Source organism: Malaclemys terrapin, chromosome 3 (assembly GCF_027887155.1).
Source record: "Malaclemys terrapin pileata isolate rMalTer1 chromosome 3, rMalTer1.hap1, whole genome shotgun sequence".
In the NCBI taxonomy this organism is placed as follows: Eukaryota; Metazoa; Chordata; order Testudines; family Emydidae; genus Malaclemys; species Malaclemys terrapin.
Genome location: NC_071507.1, coordinates 90,742,747 through 90,760,726, shown reverse-complemented (window position 1 = coordinate 90,760,726; position 17,980 = coordinate 90,742,747). Strand labels below are relative to the sequence as shown.

The following is a 17,980-nucleotide window of genomic DNA, read 5'->3' as shown; positions in this document are numbered from 1 at the left end:
ACAGAGGAAAAAGGAAACTAGTTATTTACAAAGTTAAAGCAAGCAAATATAGGCCAGGTCTCTACTACAAACTTACATAGATGACTACATTGCTCAGTGTTGTAAAAACTCCATACCCTTATGCAATAGTTATACTAACCTAACCCCTGATGTAGACAGTGCTATGGTAGTGCAGAGGTGGATTAACTACACTGACAGGAGAAGGTCTCCACTGAAGCACTATAGTGGCACAGCTACACTGGTGCAACAGTTTAGGTGTAGCGCTGCCTGTAGACACCTGAATCAGTGAGGCAAGATTTTTTGTTTTGTTTTTAGTAAAGGTAATAGAGGCTTCTATAATGAAGAAGTGCTATTTGTCCTTTAAAACTAACCTAAGCTGCTGGGAATCTCTTACTTGGGCCTAGGAATCTCCATTCCCCCATTCAAGATCCCAACAACATAGAAAGCCTGAGCTATACCTACACTGCACTTAAACTAGCAGTTGGCCTGTCAGCTGATTTAGGCTAAGAGGCTGTTTATTTGGAGAGTAGATATTAGGGCTCAGGCTCAAGCCTGGGGTCTAGGACCCTGTGAGATGAGAGGGTCCTAGAGCTTAGATTGCAGCACAAGCCAGTGTCTACACTACAATTAAATAGCCCAAGCCAGTTGGGGTCTAATTGCAGTGCAGACATACCTTACCTTCCTTTTGTTTGGGGCTCTTATTCCCCCCTACCACATGCACTCAGTTGGTAACTCAGGAGGCCATCTCCGTGATTCATCGTCACAGAGGCAAACAGAATACCAACAGCTCTCTAGGCCATTTGTTGCATTATTCCTCAATCTAGATATAGGGAGGGGGCCTAACAATTTCTGTAGAAGAGCAGCTCTTCACACTACTAAATACCCCTCTCCTCCACAGTGACTAATATATTCAAAGGCTTACACTGCACCTGCTCAATTATTATATTCCATATTGTAATATAGACATTACAAGTAAGTTAACACATGCAGCAGCTCAAGCATTTGATAGAATTCTAAGTGGACTAAATACCTATCAATATTAACCCACAAATGAACCAGACAGATTCCAGTTATGTATATCAGTGTTCAGTTGAGATGGGAGCACTGTAGCTACGGTAAGCCCAGGATCTTAGACCAAGTGGGGGAGGTAGTTGTTTGTTGGATCTGCTTGTGTTAGTGGAAGAGACAAGCTTTTGAGCTCACAGAGCTCTTCAAAACTATGATTCAATGTTTTACTAGTTGACCAGCATATAGTTACCCCTGTATATCTGCATAGACACCATGACTTGTTGGGGAGAACATGCTGCACCAAAAACCATCAGCAGCACTTAGAGAAAGTGAAAGTGATGGCTGTCCCTCATACCCATCTGCAAAAGCAGAGCAAAATCATTCCACTAGCAGCTGGCTTTATAGCCCTCTTCAGCCTCCTGTTTTGAAGGATACTGACCAAGCAAAAAAATTCAACCGTTTCAATCCTCTTTCTTTACACACTGCACTATTAATTTAGGGCCTGACCCTGCAAACACTTAACCATATAAATAATTTTGCAGAAGCAGTTCGTTATAAGGTTGAAACCAGTACAGGCCTGCATGTTTCTGATTGTGCTGTGGAAGTTGCTTTTATAGATATGTAGGTCATTATTAGATGTGAACACTTATTTATAATACATTACTGCATAATGCAAAAGTGAAGCAATACTGATGCCCCATGACATTTGAGGACACAAGTAATAAATAGAGCACATTTCTGCAAGCAAACTAATGGTTAAAAACATGATTCTATGGTTACTATTTTAGAAGGCAAGATTAACATTTTGAAGAATAGTATAGGTGTATGATATACATTTCTTCTGGTTTGTGTCCCTTTTTTCCCCCCCCACTGGGAAATAGAAGTTTCACACACAAAAAACCCACACACAAACCCAGGTCCCACAAACATTCAGAAGGGAAACAGCATTCCCCTTTATTTTTTCAAGTTTTCTGACTTTCTACAACTCTTATAGTTAAGGTAGAGGTTTTCAGAGAACCAGACACATTATAATTCCACTTATCTGCATTTGCTTTATCTGAAAATTCTAGTTATCCAAATCCCTTCAGTCCCCCATATAACCCAATGTTATTTAATAGCACTTCAATTTAACCCATGTTTCAGATGCCTGATAGGACTGGACCATATTAGATGCCTCCTTGAGCCCTCCTATTTAAACACAGATGGTGCTGAAGAGGCTCACAAAATTACTGAATTACTATATGGAAGAAACACATTCTTGGGACCAGTGTTAAATGCAGCAGAGATGAGATCAGAGAATCTTTTTAGACTGTGCCTTTGCTCATTTAGTCTTTACCATGGTTGTATTTAAATAGTATTGTCTCAAATAAGATTTTTGCAATTCTGCCTACACTTCAGTGTAGGCAGATTGTCTACATCAGAGATTAATTATGACATACACCTTGAAAACAAATAGAATGAAAAGCTATTCTCTTAAATTTCCCCTACCAAAAAAAAACAAAAACAAAAAAAACCCAAACAAAACAAACCCAAAACCACAAAACAGTTGAATTCAATAGATGAGTCACACAAAGTTATGAACTTCAATAATTTAATGCTAACCAAAAGTACAAAGTGTGAAAATTCTTATTTAAATTCGTTTCAGAGAGTAAAGCTAAAGAAACCTTTACATTGCAGCAGGTTTCAGGGTGGTTTTTGTTTATTAGCACCTTGAGAAGTCCTTGAAATTTTAAGACAGTCTGGCAACACTGGTGCAATAAAGATCAAATGTATAGTCCTTGTAACAGCATATGACTAGTGTTTTCACATTTCTCCATTTGAAAGAACTACATAAAAAAGTACATTAAAAACAAAAGTAAGTGTATTCAATTTGAACAGATTATGAAATGGAAGTGCTGAAGAAGAAAATCAGTAGAAGGCTGAGCAGTTCCAAGGCAATTATATTGCAAGTCCAAAGGCACTGACAATACAGTACATAGTCTTATTCTCCCATCTCACAGTGCAGTTTCCTACAGCAGAAGAGAATTACATACACCAAGTTATGCATGCTTCCCCATATCATGATCAGACATCTATATTAAAAATTGATTAAAAAGTGAAACTTTAAATTCTAAGAGTGAAGCTATCACAGTAGTTAAACTTTGCAAATTTTTTTTTTAAAAGAAATTAGCTGCTAACTTCACATGTATTGAAATAAATTTATAAGCCTCTTAATTTGGAGACTTTTGTTGCTCCTTTCCACCAAAGGCAGTTTAATCTGTACCACGCTGCTCCAAAATAGTAGTTTAAGATTAAGTGTCAGTCTTAGCTAAAATACAGCATCAGAATCTTGTCAATAAAAGCAAGTTCTAGCATAATTTTTATGTAAAATTGCTATTTTTAAGAAAGAAAATTAAGTCGCTTCTGTACCATCACTGGTGTTGTCCCAGAAACACGAGCTTGCTGTGTGAAGGCCAGCACCGTTTTTCTGCATAATCACACAGGTCACTGTTAACATACAAAAGAGGCTTCCATTAGAGAACCAAACTGACCATTACTATCAACACACTTACATCAGTCCCCTCTGTCTATGAACTCAAATTCACTACATGCAACATCCACCACATGAATGCAATTTACTGTAAAAACTTCTTAGCAAAAAGATGCAGACCCCTACACGTCAAACAGAATAAATACAAAAGCACTAAAAATCAATGTAAGAAAAAGCTAAGGTGCTAACACGGATACTTCAAAGGTGTCCCAAATAAATCAGCTCTGGCCATCACCTACATAAAATCTCAAGACAGACTAAGATCTTTTGGACAGGGAAAGGCTCCCCCTCCCCCGCTTTGTACAGCACCTAGCACAATAAGGTCGTGATCCAGGACTGGGACTCACAGGCACTTTGGTAACAAATAAAGAAGTTTATAACCTGTAACAGGAAGGATGGTCTTGTGGTTAAGGCAGTGAAATGTGACAAGAGATGGGGATTCTTTCCCCAGTTCTGTGGGATGCTGGGCAAGTCACTTAATCTCTAAGTCTCACTCCTCCCAACCCCCCTCGTGAAGGGGCAACAATATTCCTACCTCTTGGGGGCAAGGGGAACAAAACCAACAGCACGCAAAATACCAGTGCCAGACTCTAATCTACAGACTGACACTAGATATTTGGCAAGTAAATCAAACTATAAAATCAGCTTTACTGTATATTCATAGTTTATAACTAAAATATAATGTATTGTTCTAGTTTAGGAGACAGTTTATATAAAAAGTTTTGCATTCATCTTTAAATCTCACTAATAGACTGACTATACCAGAAGACTGAAATGTAAGCAAAGCCAATATAGCAGCACAAACTTACCAATATACTTGAAAGGTTTCCCCAGCTTTGTTAGTTGACTTAAAGTTTGTTCTACCACACTTGTAGTCCACTGGTTCACTTTGCTGTGTTGATAGGCATTGCCACCTATTGCACTTTCTATAGCCTAAAAGTGACAAACATAGAAAGATATGTTGCCACTATTCAGCTTAGACCTCTAATTTTAATTAAGTACTTCAGATGTTTTTAACACATTGGACATTCAGTTTACGGAGAACCCCAAATTTGACTAGAATTGAAGATGCCAGAGTCTGTAGCAGTGGTATGTATTAGAAATACTTTTACCACACACCTACCATGTAAGACCAAAGCACTCCAAATGATTTGCTCTTTGTTAGCACGGTGATGTCAATCGTTCTACTTTAGCCTTTGATTTTAATTTGATTCCTGCTTTTCTCAAACCCCTACTGCAGAATCCCAAATAGGCATTATGAACTACAAATGTTACTTGCATTTGCAACAGAACTAGAGTGACTGGAAACATTTTGATTCACAAACAGATATTCACACATATACATGTTTGGTACTGCTGTATGACTCTGTGCAGAGAGCTGGGTCTGAAAGTAGAATTTCAACTGTTTGTGCTTAACCTTTGAAGTAGTCTTGAGAAGATTTTTTTTTTTTAAATCCTGTTATTTTACTACACCAATAGCCAGAAGTAAGACAGACCACATGGCTGAAGATTATTTAAGAAAGCAAGTATAAAAAATTCCACTACTTATGCATACAGATTCTCACTTGTACCCAGTGGTGTACATTTTCAAAGTAAGCAGGCACATTTTATGGCTGAACAGCAAATGTGTAATTTTAGGTCATGCACTTTTCTTACAGAAGCTTTAGTTTGCTTCCTTAAAAAATATAAAATCAAAGAACTAATTCACTTAGTGTAGAGAAAAAAAAAATACAGTATATGAAAGGGGCCTTCCAAATTCCTAAGAGACATATTAAATGGCCACAATTCATTGAAAGTAACTCCTTAACCAAGACTACATTAATCTGCAACTTTGGAGAGTTTATTTGGTTACTATACAACAAAACAATGTGTCATAATCCCATCTACTTGCCATTCTACTGAATTTCTACAACAGGAAAGGTGGTTGCCACAAACAAACACCTCTGTAGACAAGATGCAAGTTTCTTAGCAACTTGCAACTACAGGGCATTTATCTCAAATACACTTTGAAGTGTCTACATCAAATATGTAGCTCATGCATTATCTTTGAGGAAAAAATCCTGACGTGTGAGACATTTATAAGTGAAATTTATGTTTGTGCAGAGGGGTTGTGCAAAGCTCTTCACGCTGAGTTTTAAATGGAGCTTAGGCCCCTCTGCATAAATTTCACCTTATTCATATAATTTCCATTGTTTACGAATTACTATGAAGAAAGCTTCACACTAGATGAGGAACATACTCAAAATATCTCTGATATTTAGAGTAAGTTCATAACAATACTTAAAAAGATTTAAAAAGACAACTATTAACTGGTATCAGTCTTAATAGAAAACTGAATGATAACCTATGTAATATCTATTTCTAATACTAAGCAATGTATTGGTTGGAAGAAATAGGTTTTTTTGTACACAAAAAACTATTGAGAGCAAATAGTACAACACAAATATAGAGCATACAAGGTTACATTTTCACATGACAACATGAAGACATTTGGTAACTTCTTACCTCTTTAATGATGTTACTCACTTCATCAACAACAAAAGAAGTCTACAGAAAAATTCAGAGATAGAATTTTAAATGAATGAATACTTTTAAATGTTTCAGAGCCAGTTTCTAGTTGCGAGTACAAGTTTCACTAGTGGAAATGTAGCTAGTTAAGAGTACATTTTTTAGGATAATTTAGACTGAGAGTCTGTCAGACTTAAATCAAGAGGCACCTAATCTTCCTTGTTTACGTTTAATTAGGCACCTCACTGGATTAAATCAGTACTTTGCCTACATTACTAAGAAATATTTTATTAGCAATCATTTGGATTAGCATGGAATTAAGTAAGACTTTAGCTGACCTATTTCATTTTACAATAAAATTCAGCATATTAGCTCTATTTTGAGCAGAGCTGTTCTTTTTTAGAGGACAGTGGCATGATGCTGTCTGGTCACCCTGATAGGAAGTGTGAAAAATCGGGATTGGAGTTGGGGGGGGGGGGGGTAACAGGCACCTATACAAGACAAAGCTCCAAATATCGGGACTGTCCCTATAAAATCAGGACTCTACTAACTATGCCTATACAATGCAAGAATTGTAGTCTTAGATTTGGGTATGTATGTACTCAAGGACTGAGTTATTGTTGCCCAAGAAGTCATAACTCACTTTCCTGGCTTGTTGAAAGTCTTGATTATAATCAATAATAATTATTAGTCACAAAGATTAAAAGCAGACAGCCCAGATGCAACCTTAGGGAGAAGGGGACATGTCCATTCCCACTCCACTTTTACTATTCTGTTGAAGTTCTCTTCCATGTAGGTAGCGGTCTCTTGGCTCCCCACAGCTTTTTAAACATGTCCAGGTTGTTTATATCATGGTAGCACTGAGGCTCCTATCAGGGAGCAAGTAATGCTAGACTCTGTATACACATGAAATAACCTCTGCTCCAAACGTCTTACAATCTGACGGAGCTTACAATCTGATGTGACTACTGATGGAGAAAACAGAAAAATTGGAATGAAGATACTTAGGGCATGATTACCCTTGCAGATGTAGAGCGCTTTGAGTTAAACCAGCCTTCGTAAAGCGCAGTAGGGAAAGCGCTGCAATCTGTCCACACTGACAGCTGAAAGTAGTGCATTGTGGTAGCTATCCCAGCATGCAAGTGGCTGCTACGTGCTTTTCAAATGGGGGGGGTGGGTGGGTGGAGCGTGACAGGGACTGTGCTGGATGTATGTGGGGGAGAGAGTGGGTTTTTGGGGGGCTGAGAGCATGTCAGCATGCTGTCTTGCAAGTTCAGACAGCAGCAGACCCTCTCCCATCCCCCCCCCCGCCTCTCCCTCACACAGCATTCCACAGTAGCTGTTTGCTTTGTCCTAGAGCTGATAAGCATGCTGGCTGTCAGAAACGGAGCTTTCAAAGGGCATATCCGCATTCCCGCGGAGATTCCAAAACAATGACAAGAGTGGCCACTTGACTTAAGGGGATTATGGGATGTTTCCGGAGGCCGATCAGAGCGCAGTAACGCAACACCTCGTTCACACCGACGCCTGGGCATTTCAGCCAAGGCGCACCAAGCGTTAATCTTCTCACCGAGGTGGAGTACCAGGAGCGCTCTGGCCGTGGAGTCAGAGCACTCTACATGCCTTGCCAGTGTGGATGGGTAGTGAGCTAAGGCGCCTGGGGCTCCTTTAATGCGCTCTAACTCGCAAGTGTAGCCAAGCCCTAAGGATAATAGTAAAATGATTGAGCTTGGTAAAATTGAAGTTTTGCCTGAGAAAAAACATCAGGATCAAGCTTGCTGAGTGGGCGCAGAGAAGGAAAGTGACACGGTCAAACTGGCAATAATGTGTGTGTGTATATGCAAGTATAACTGTACAACGTGTTTCTCCTTGATACAGTTCTATTTTAAGTGTCTTGATTCCTTACATGTTACAGTATTAAGTGTTTATTCCACCTAACCCTTGTAAAATATCTTTAGAGACCAAAGAGCTTGTAGTCAACCCTTGATGTGAGATTATGTTTTATGAATGAAGTAAAAGGGATCAGTTCCTCTGTCCTGAGGAATTAATAAAAACTTGGAGGAGGGAAGGAAGGAAAGGGGGAATAGTGGCAATGTAATCTTCATTAAAAAAGAAAGCAAGCTCTGATTGACGGATTCTGCTAACAATGTGGTGCCCAACAGAAAACGGTGCTAAATTTGTACTTGTGTATGTGTAATGTCACTAAGTTACTTCTACTGTAGAATCCATAATTTTGACCTTCTTGACTTGTGCATTTAGATTCTCAGTCTTTTCATTAACTCTTTCATACTGGACTTCCTTGGGCATTTGAAAAGAAAAGGTGCTAGAATATTTACACAAACATGACCATTATGTCAGAGTCACATTTCCTGACATCGGAGGCTTATAAAATTATGTTTCTCCCATTTGAAATGGTAAAGGGGAAGACAATGACAACCTGTGTGTACTAATCTTCACAGAATCAGTACTTTTTAAAAAACAAGTCTTGGTAACAAATACAAACAGTTTACTAAACTGGTGGTCTCTTGGACACTGCTAATGTGTTCAATGATAGTTTGGTGATTCAAGTATGGTAGTCACAAGTTATAACACAGTAAACTTAATGTGTATGACAATTCCATTTGTTCATTTTTACCTACTGGCACTAATACTGGTAATTACAGGCTGCCCATAACCACAAAGAGAAAAGTTGGTCCAGTAAAAGACAGGCCTCAACTTCTATTGGTGAAAGAGACAAGAGTCCTTCTCCTAGTCTGGGAAAGGAACACAGTGTCACAGCTAAATGCAAGATGGAATAGATTGTTTAGCATAAGTAGATAACACATTCTAAGGGACAATTCCAAATGAAGTGGCCTATTAACACCTGAGCAGCCATAGGATGGAAAAAAGTGGGTTGCAGATTGTTGTAATGAGCCAACACACCTTTCAAGATCAAGGGATTCTACCCATGCCTATCACAACATGTGATGTACCTCATCCAGGGCACTAAATGCCCCAACAATATGGGTGAAACCAGACAATCACAACACTCTCAAATGAACTCAAACACAAATGGTGAGGAAAAAGCCACTATCACCCATGGGCACACACTTTTCACAAAGCTGTCACACCATATCAGACCTTTCAGGCCTCGTCCTCAAAGGAAACCTGCATAACACCTTCAAAAGACAAGCCTGGGAGATTAAGTTCATAACTTTTATCAAGATCATGATTTTTAGTGTCTAGCAAAGACACAGGATTTACGGCTTATTACAACAATCTGTGACCCACTAACCCTCCTTTTTCATCCTATGACTGCAGATGTATTAATAGGCCACTTCACCTTGAACGGTCCCTTAAAAAAAAAATGTGTTAACTACGTACACTAAATCTATTCCACCTTGTATTTAGCTGGGACACTGTGTACCTTTCCCACACCAGAAGTGCAGCTCTGTGTAGCTTGAAAGCTTGTCTCTTTCACCAACAGACCTTGGTCGGATAAGATGAAGGTGACGTAATCTCTTATTAGCATTTAAACAGTACATACATTTTGAGTTAGATGAAAACTAGATTAAGCCCTCAAAATCCATCTGAGCTATTCCTCCTACTGGTATAAGGAACTCTCTCAAGAGTATTCCCTCCACTCTGTACTAATTTGCTTGAAAAAGTCATATCAGGGTATGGAAGGTCAGGGGAAAAAAAACATGCAACAAAGAGCAAAGTAAATACTTCTGACCTAGCTCCCCATTTCAGGGGGAGAGATGGCAGCCCAAGTTACCAAGCCTTCATCTCTCCTTATGGAGCAGGGAGCTAGCTCCAGGAAATTGACACTTTTTTTTTTAATTTACACATTTTTTTACCAATTTACACATTAACTGCTTTAATAGACTGCCTTTCATTTACACTTAGACTAATTTAACAAACAGCAAATTTAACATACTGGTTTTCTTAATAATAATATTTGTGTACTTCAATAAAAAAAAATCAGTAAAACACAAATAGTTTTTGTAAAAATCATGAATTATTTTGGTAAAAGTTGAATGTGCATGGCCTTGGGGGTACGTGCCTGTGAAATATGAAGAAAACATCTTTGTGTGCTGCAAAATTGAGGCACAATTAAGAGGTTTATCTGGCTCTTGCTTTTGTGCTCAAGCCTCTAGGCTATGTGACATTTTTGTGCACTTAATTTTAATGCAATAGTGAAGTTTCATACAATGACTTCAGGAAAATGTCTATTACGATATTTCTCTATCATAGCCTACAAAAAAGTTTTGAAAGAGAAACTTTCAGGATAGAAGACAAGAGGGGCATAGAAGAAGGGTGAAAGATAAGTGGTTCCTCCAAGATACAGAAACACAAGAGAGAGACCTAGGGACAGGATGTGGGAATATTGCTTAGTGAGATATTTCAATGACCACTAATGCACAAAGAGTTAAAGCTTGAATTCTATGTTAAGATTTGGATTAATCAAGCTTCATTCACTTGGTTTGTGATGTTATCAAAACCCCACCGCGGATATGCAGTTCTGGGAGACATCATTCCTTGGGGACAGGTTGATGAAGTGGGTTTTAGCCCACGAAAGCTTATGCCCAAATACATGTGTTCGTCACTAAGGTGCCACAAGGATTCCTTGTCATTATTCCTTGGATGTGTGGTACTCCCTAGTCAAATGGCACCCTGCTCCTGCAAGTAAACGGCAGCAGCCCCAGCACTGCGCTGCCACATGGAGAACACAAAGACTCCGCTCCCCTCCCCCCGCCTGGGATTCACAAGCATTGAGGAGGGGGCACCGGGCGTTACCCCCCCCCCCGGGCAATGCAGGAGGCAGGGGAAGCCCGTTAGGAGCTCGGGCACGCTCCGGCCGTTGGGGATTCCGGGGCAGCGCGAGGCTCCCAGTCCCCCTGCCCCCGGACACTCAGCTCGCCCCCACTCCCCGAGCATCCCGGGGGATGGTGAGTCTCCTAGCAACTCTCTCCCCCCCCCCCCGTGTGTGTGTCGGGGAGGGGCGGCAGCAATGGGAACAGGGGATCCCTGCGCCCTAGAAGGCTCCTCGCCGGGATCCCTGCCCCGCTGCCCGAGCCGTTACCTCCTCCCCTGACTGGAACTCGTCCATCTTTCCTCCGGCTCGGACCGCAACCGCTCACGCCGCCAGCCTGTAGCGAACACCCCGGCCCCGCCCCCTGGATAACCTCTTCGCCAACAGCTGGGTGCTCGCACCGCGCCTGCGCGCGCACCCACCCCGCCCACTGAGGTCCCAGCCGCTCGAACCGCGCCTGCGCAATACTCTCAGCTACCTCACATCTCTCTGCAGCGCCGAACGGTGCCTACAGTGCGCCTGCGCATTCAACCTCATTCTGTCATCCGACATATCCCTCCACTAGTCTCGAGCGGCTCATTTTGAGCCGGCTCATCCAACACCTCCGCCCCCTCCCAGTTTGCTGCTCATACTGCGCCTGCGTAATCTACCGTGCTCCGTTAGCCGCCTGGCCCCGGTTTTAGCCACAGGCAGGGCGGTGCATTCTGGGATACACTGGTGCCGGGAAAGGCGCAAATTTCCTCCCTACCCCGCCCCCACAGCCTAATCTCGTGACAGCAGCCAGTCAGCGCTTGGCGCCACCCAATGTCTCCCACGTGACAGAGGTGGTAGTTGTCTGTTTCCACGGTAACCCAGACCCCCTCCGAGTTACCCATAGGCCTGGCAGTGAGTGGGCCTAGCTGGCCTGGGTTTGCCTGAGCGTGGTACGGGACTCGCCGCCCGCTCCTGGGACTTGTTGACCATGTGGCCAGGCTGGCCCCGCACCCCCGGCAGGTGGCGCAGCGCCCGTGGAGGATGGTGTGTGATCAGCAGGACTCTGCATTGCCCATGGCCCGGGCCCCGGCTGCAGGCGTGGGGCAGTAATGCGCGGCCTAGCCTGGGGGAAACTTTCACGCCACCTATCTCGGCCAGAGTGGTGCCACGAAGGGGCCAGCTTTTTAGAAATGTGGTCGTTCTCTTCTCTCTAGCGTGCTCGGAGGTGCGGGTGGTAACTTTGCCTTAATGAAAAGTTAAAAAAAATATATATATATATATATATATATATATATATATATATATATATATATATATATATATAATCAGTAGGCACTGCTGGCAAGGTTGGTCTTAGTGAGATGGTTCCAAGTCGCACCCATGGGAAGAGTTGACCCCATTGTGACTTAGAATCGTAGAATATCAGGGTTGGAAGGGACCTCTGGATGTCATCTAGTCCAACCCCCTTGCTCAAAGCAGGACCAACACCAATTAAATCATCTCCAAACACATCTGCTGATCGTTCTCTGGTTTACACCCCATGCAACTTGGCCCTTTCTGTCTGGCCTCAAATCCTGCCATGGCTGCCCAAGTAGCTTTTTCCCCAGAGGTGGTGTGAGGTTTTTATGTTGATAAAGCACATCAGAGGCCTTGGATGGAAGATGCTGAGAGATGATGGAATCACTAACAGATCCAGAAATGTCAATTCATGTGATTTAATCTCAAGTTTCCCACTATTTGTTGTTTTTGTTAAAGCAGCAGCTTCTGGGAATGTGATTTCATGAGAATCTCAGCTTTCATTAAAAAATCAAAAAACACCGGGGGGGCGATGGGATGTGTCTGGTCTTCATGGCTGTAGAGAAAAGCTTGAAAACATGACCCAAGTGGATCTTACAGGCTCAAAAACCAAATGATAAAAATAATCCAAAATTTGTCTTAAAAATCATGAGATTAAAAATAACAAACTCATTTTTTAATGTTTAAGGTTGGTTGGCAAGACTGCCAGTAAGTCTTTACTCCAATAAGAATGTCGCCTGAGTAAAGACAAAGGCCCAAATCCTGCAGATAGTTCCTCATGGGCTTATCTTTATGCACAAGAGCAGTTCTTGTTACTTAAGTGAGACTACTGACATGCTTAAAGTTAAGCACATGCTGTTTGAACCTATTGGGTTAGTAGAGCTATGCAATTAAAGAGTCACACAAGCTGATTCATTTTGCCATGTGGATGGCAATGCTTTATAGACTTTGTACTGATATATGCCACTTCTCAAGACATCTAAGAAATAAAAAGAACCCTGTTGTCCAATTTTATATATTGTGTTTGACCCAGAAATAATTGCTCCTTTAAATTAGAGATGAGCTTGACCTGGAAAAAGAGGCTCAATACCCCCTCCCAGAATCTAAAGAAGTTTGGATGCAGATACTTAGCCTATCTCTGTAACAGGTTGGACTGGAATCACCAATACAGACATCCATGGATTTTGGATTTGCATCTGATTCCAGACTCATACTTGGTGAGTTAGGTTCATTTCTACTTTTCATAGGTGTTCATTCAGGAAAGTTCATAGTGTCTTCTATCTGTCATGTTTTGTGATCTGCAATTGACTGGAAAGGAAACCAGGCTATCTTGTTTCCAGTAAAGGGCCTGCTCAGTTTACCAGTGTTTTTCAGTCTCTCTGAGGAGGTTGAGGTTTGCAATTTTTGCAAATCTATTACTTCAGAAAGCGAAATCATTCGGAAGTCTAAGAAAGCATAGCCACTATGCTTCCTGTGGGTGGCTTGGGGGCCATAAGCACATTTTGATGAATTCAGCATTGCATTTTCTCACGGTGAAACCTCTTTTTAGAATTTTAAAGAAGCTAATAACTTCCGTTTGATCACTAGTCTCTGCTTTGCTCCCAGGAACAGCAGTGTTTTGGAACCTGTGGCAGCAGTAGCAACCATCCCCTGAGCCAGGTCTCTGTTGGCTGCCACGGGATCACTGTCTACAGATGTTTTACTCCAACTTTGGCCCCTGCAGGAAGGAAAAGAGTGGGGAGAAAATCAAATTTTTTCAGTAAAGAAGAAGTGAACTCCTCAATCTCTAATGAACAGTTCATTTCCACATCTCTTCCTTCTGTGGCAGCTGAAAAGGTAAGGCATATTTTCAATCTGTTTTATCTAACACAGCAAGGAGAAATGGATTTTTGCTTAAACAATGTTGCTTAGTTTTTAAAGGATTTGTGGAAAGACTTGGAGCTGGAACTTGAACTGGAAATGATTTGTTGTGAAGTAATCTTTTACTGGATAAACTTGGATAGGATGATATTAATACCACAAGAGAGAAGTGCAAGCAACATATTTAATTTTACAACACAAAAGACATTGTTATGGGAAAACATTCTATATCTACATGAAAATTAAAATGTTACAGTCCGATAGTGCAAATTTTTTCCATAATTCTGCTTGTCAAGTGAGTTCTAATTAATTAATTTTATTCATATTTGTATGAGAGGCAACTGCCATGAAGTCCATTAGTATTTGTGATTTGCATGTTTTTTTTCCAGGAAATAGCATTACTCTGAGTCTTTATTGTAGATATGCCACGTCTCTCTTTTGAATTAATGGATCTGATAGTCAAATTATCTCAAATCAGGACCCGACTTTCACAGATCATTTTGTATGTATTTGATTCAGTGTCACTATCAAAACCAAAAAATAAATGTGGCTATAGGAATTGGAAATGTTATTCATAGATCTCACAATGTAAATATCTGAGTAATTTAAAATGAAAAAAGAATGTTCATATACAATCATATACTATTATTCCATATATCACCACAATATTTGGGTATTTATTATTATAAATAATAATAAACATGATAAAAGTAATACTTTGCCTTTCATCTGAGGATTTCAATTTAGAAAGACCCCAATTTTTACTCCCTACTGAGCTCATCTGAGTTCAGATTGGTGACCTATTAGCAAAAAGATCTCTGATTTATTAGCAATGCCTTGAGGCATCCAGCCCCCAAACAAGTACTAATTTAAGAGAGAGTCTTTATTATATATTATATGCAAACAAGCAACTTTAAGAGAAGGATAAAGTTGCAAATACTGAAAGATTAAGAAATGCCAGAAGTAAAGTTACTCATGCAAACTTAATCCTGCCCATTTATAAGTATATATTATGCTACAGTCCGTAATTATGTGAGCATATATTATATTTTCCTGCATGGCTGGTCATCGGCAAAGGTTGTACTCAGAAATTCCAGATCCACATTGCAGTCCTCTTGTGCTAATAGAGTAATGTAGCAGAACTAAGTTGTTATCTTTTAGGTGGACCAGCCCATAGACAGGAACATGATACACCCTTTGCCAGTGACAAAATGGCAACTATATGTGGTAGAGCAGTGGAATATTGGGAGTCAGTATTTCTGGATCTGTTCCTGACTTTGTGATCAGAATGTGGGTTAGTTGTTAGAGCGATGGGTACAGACAGCATAGCCAAGTTCATAGGGCACATGCGTTCCAAAAAACATTCTGTCAAAGCGGATGAGACCTAGCTCTATCATATTATAGACATTTGGTCCTCCTGGATTCTGGGCGGCTCTAACTTGTGACAGCTTCCCTACTGCTACCAATGTGCTGCTCTCCAGCTCAAAATTTCCAGAGCCCAGAGTGCTCCAAAGATTCTGCAATCTGAACCCGGCACTGGATGTTGCAGAGGAGAGAGGCATAGAGCTGTGTACATTGGCCCTGTACCATTCCCTCACACAAGTTTAGGAATGCCCCTGGAAAGTCCCCCTGGTCTCAAAACTAACAAATCAAACAAACAAAAACATAACCCTATCTTAATCAAAGTGTTTATACTCTAAAAAGGGAGAGGAATCATGAAGTTCATTAGGAATCTTGCTGTTGCTATTGATTTTACAAAGAAGGTGCTTAAGCATTATAATGATGAGTGGCAGTATAAAACTCTACGCTAGCTAGATGGATTTTCCCAGCAGGCATGTATAGAAGGAAGGTGTCTGAAGGTTTTGTAAGATTTTTTCCTCCCTGTGAATCCTGAGGAACAGTTGTTATTAAAAATATCATTTCTTGATTTCTCCTAAGAATAGATCTGATGCAGGCAACTTCAGTGATTCAAAAGTTCTTCTCTACTGTTACAAAAGCAATCACCTGTTCCATCCAATTTGACCACATCTGCATGACTGTGAGGCATGAAGCTTTGCCCTCATAAGGGCACTTTGTTTACCCTATAAACTCCCTAACTGTGATTCTAGATTAGCTTAGAACATCTATAGAAAATTAGGTATGTAACCTTTCTTCCAGGTGGAGTTGGTGGTCATAAGGCCGGGTTCAATTTCTAAGGCAGCGGTTCTCAAACTGTGGTTCGGGACCCCAAAGTGGGGCTGGCATTAGGCTTGCTGAGGCCTGGGGCTTCAGTTTTGGCCTCTCCCACCCAGGGTAGCAGGAGGCTCAGGCTTCTGTCCCCCCTCCTGGGGTCGTGTAGTAATTTTTGTTGTCAGAAGGGGGTCACGGTGCAACAAAGTTTGAGAACCGCTGATCTAGGGGTTCCTTTTTAACAATGCAACACAAAACTTGCTCAAGCCCCCACCCAATAACCTGGGAAAAGTACATACCACCCCTTGGGCACTTCTACGAGGCAATACTTCCCTCTGACAAGGACAAAGTCTGTGTGTAGATAAGAAATTTTTAATAGAAAGGGGGAAAATAACCCAGCATTATCTTGGGAAAATGCCACAAGCAGGATTTATAAGCAAAACACTCATTCCAGAGTACATTGGGCAGTGTCTTCGGACTCAGGTTCTTAAGTCCAACAACCAAAAGTTCCTTTGATGTCCCCCTCCCTCTGTCACAATCCACTCACAGGTGTTGTCCTTGGTAAGTGGAGACCCAGCGTTCAGAGGTGATTTTGCATGTGTTCACCTTCCACCTTTGAGGGGAGGGAGAAGACAACTTGATTGTTCCCGCAGCCACTTGCTCACTGCTCCACCACACCCTCTGAGATGTCTTGAGGTTCCACCACTTAACACAGCTTTCAGTGCTCAGTGATTTCAGCTGCTAGTAGGGGAACCTCACTGCTAGTGCAGGCTCGGCAGTTTCTTTCACCGGAGACACTGTCCCATAGCAGATCTAATGCTCAGACCTGGTTATCAGTGATTTCAGCTCCACTGATGCGCAACAAAGACTCTCTTTAGGGTGATGGGGACCTCCACCGCCTCACTAAATTCGGGAGGAGGTCTAGAAGGAAATTAGTCTGGTTGCAGGAGTCTTCTTCTGTGGCCTTTGTGAGGGCAGAAACAACACAGACAGTCATCAGCCTGAGTCCTAGGTCAGGGCGGGGCAATGGTGAGTCAGGGGCTTAGGCCCTCAAACAGGGGCCAAGCAATAACAGTATATACACAGTGGGCCCAGGCCCTAGATCAGGGCGTGGCAATGGTGAGTCAGGGGCTCAGGCCTTCAGGCAGGGACTGAGCAACAACAATATATCAACAAAAACAACAAGGAGTCTGGTGGCACCTTAAAGACTAACAGATTTATTTGGGCATAAGCTTTCGTGAGTAAAAACCTCACTTCTTCGGATGCATAGAGTGAAAGCTACAGATGCAGGCATTATATACTGACACATGGAGAGCAGGGAGTTACTTCGCAAGTGGAGAACCAGTGTTGACAGGGCCAATTCAATCAGGGTGGATGTAGTCCACTCCCAATAATAGATGAGGAGGTGTCAATTCCAGGAGAGGAAAAGCTGCTTCTGTAGTGAGCCAGCCACTCCCAATCCCTATTCAAGCCCAGATTAATGGTGTTGAATTTGCAAATGAATTTTAGTTCTGCTGTTTCTCTTTGAAGTCTGTTTCTGAAGTTTTTTTGTTCAATGACAGTGACTTTTAAATCTGTAATAGAATGACCAGGGAGATTGAAGTGTTCACTTACTGGCTTGTGTATGTTACCGTTCCTGATGTCCGATTTGTGTCCATTTATTCTTTTGCGGAGGGACTGTCCGGTTTGGCCAATGTACATGGCAGAGGGGCATTGCTGGCACATGATGGCATATATGACATTAGTGGATGTGCAGGTGAATGAGCCCCTGATGGTGTGGCTGATGTGGTTGGGTCCTCTGATGCTGTTGCTAGAGTAGATATGGGGACAGAGTAGGCAAC

At 41.5% G+C, this 17,980-nt stretch overlaps 2 protein-coding genes across 2 annotated transcripts in view; one reads left to right on the top strand and one right to left on the bottom strand.

Annotated features, from left to right (window-relative positions):
* Nucleotides 1–2,582: 2,582 nt before the first annotated feature.
* Nucleotides 2,583–11,220, bottom strand: DYNLT1 (dynein light chain Tctex-type 1). Its single transcript, XM_054024246.1, has 5 exons — nucleotides 11,112–11,220; nucleotides 6,044–6,085; nucleotides 4,348–4,471; nucleotides 3,418–3,495; nucleotides 2,583–3,017 (listed from the first exon to the last, which is right to left on the bottom strand). Exons 1-5 carry the CDS (start codon nucleotides 11,136–11,138, stop codon nucleotides 2,947–2,949), a joined length of 342 nt encoding a protein of 113 aa, XP_053880221.1. The 5' UTR covers nucleotides 11,139–11,220; the 3' UTR covers nucleotides 2,583–2,946.
* A 2,055-nt stretch (nucleotides 11,221–13,275) lies between these two features.
* The window catches only part of SYTL3 (synaptotagmin like 3), a 75,041-nt gene continuing 70,336 nt past the window's right edge, over nucleotides 13,276–17,980 (top strand). Inside the window, exons 1-2 of the mRNA XM_054021467.1 lie at nucleotides 13,276–13,327; nucleotides 13,716–13,946. The gene's annotated coding sequence lies outside the window, so the exon portion shown is untranslated. The remainder of the gene's footprint in view (nucleotides 13,328–13,715; nucleotides 13,947–17,980) is intronic.

What these genes read in the sequence shown, in the direction of transcription:
- DYNLT1 (XM_054024246.1), bottom strand. Translation starts at nt 11,138, where the DNA reads ATGGACGAGTTCCAGTCAGGGGAGGAG. An exon ending in AGTTCCAGTCAGGGGAGGAG is followed by an intron (nt 6,086 to 11,111) that starts GTAACGGCTCGG and finishes ATTTTTCTGTAG; the next exon opens with ACTTCTTTTGTTGTTGATGA. An exon ending in TGAGTAACATCATTAAAGAG is followed by an intron (nt 4,472 to 6,043) that starts GTAAGAAGTTAC and finishes TGTCACTTTTAG; the next exon opens with GCTATAGAAAGTGCAATAGG.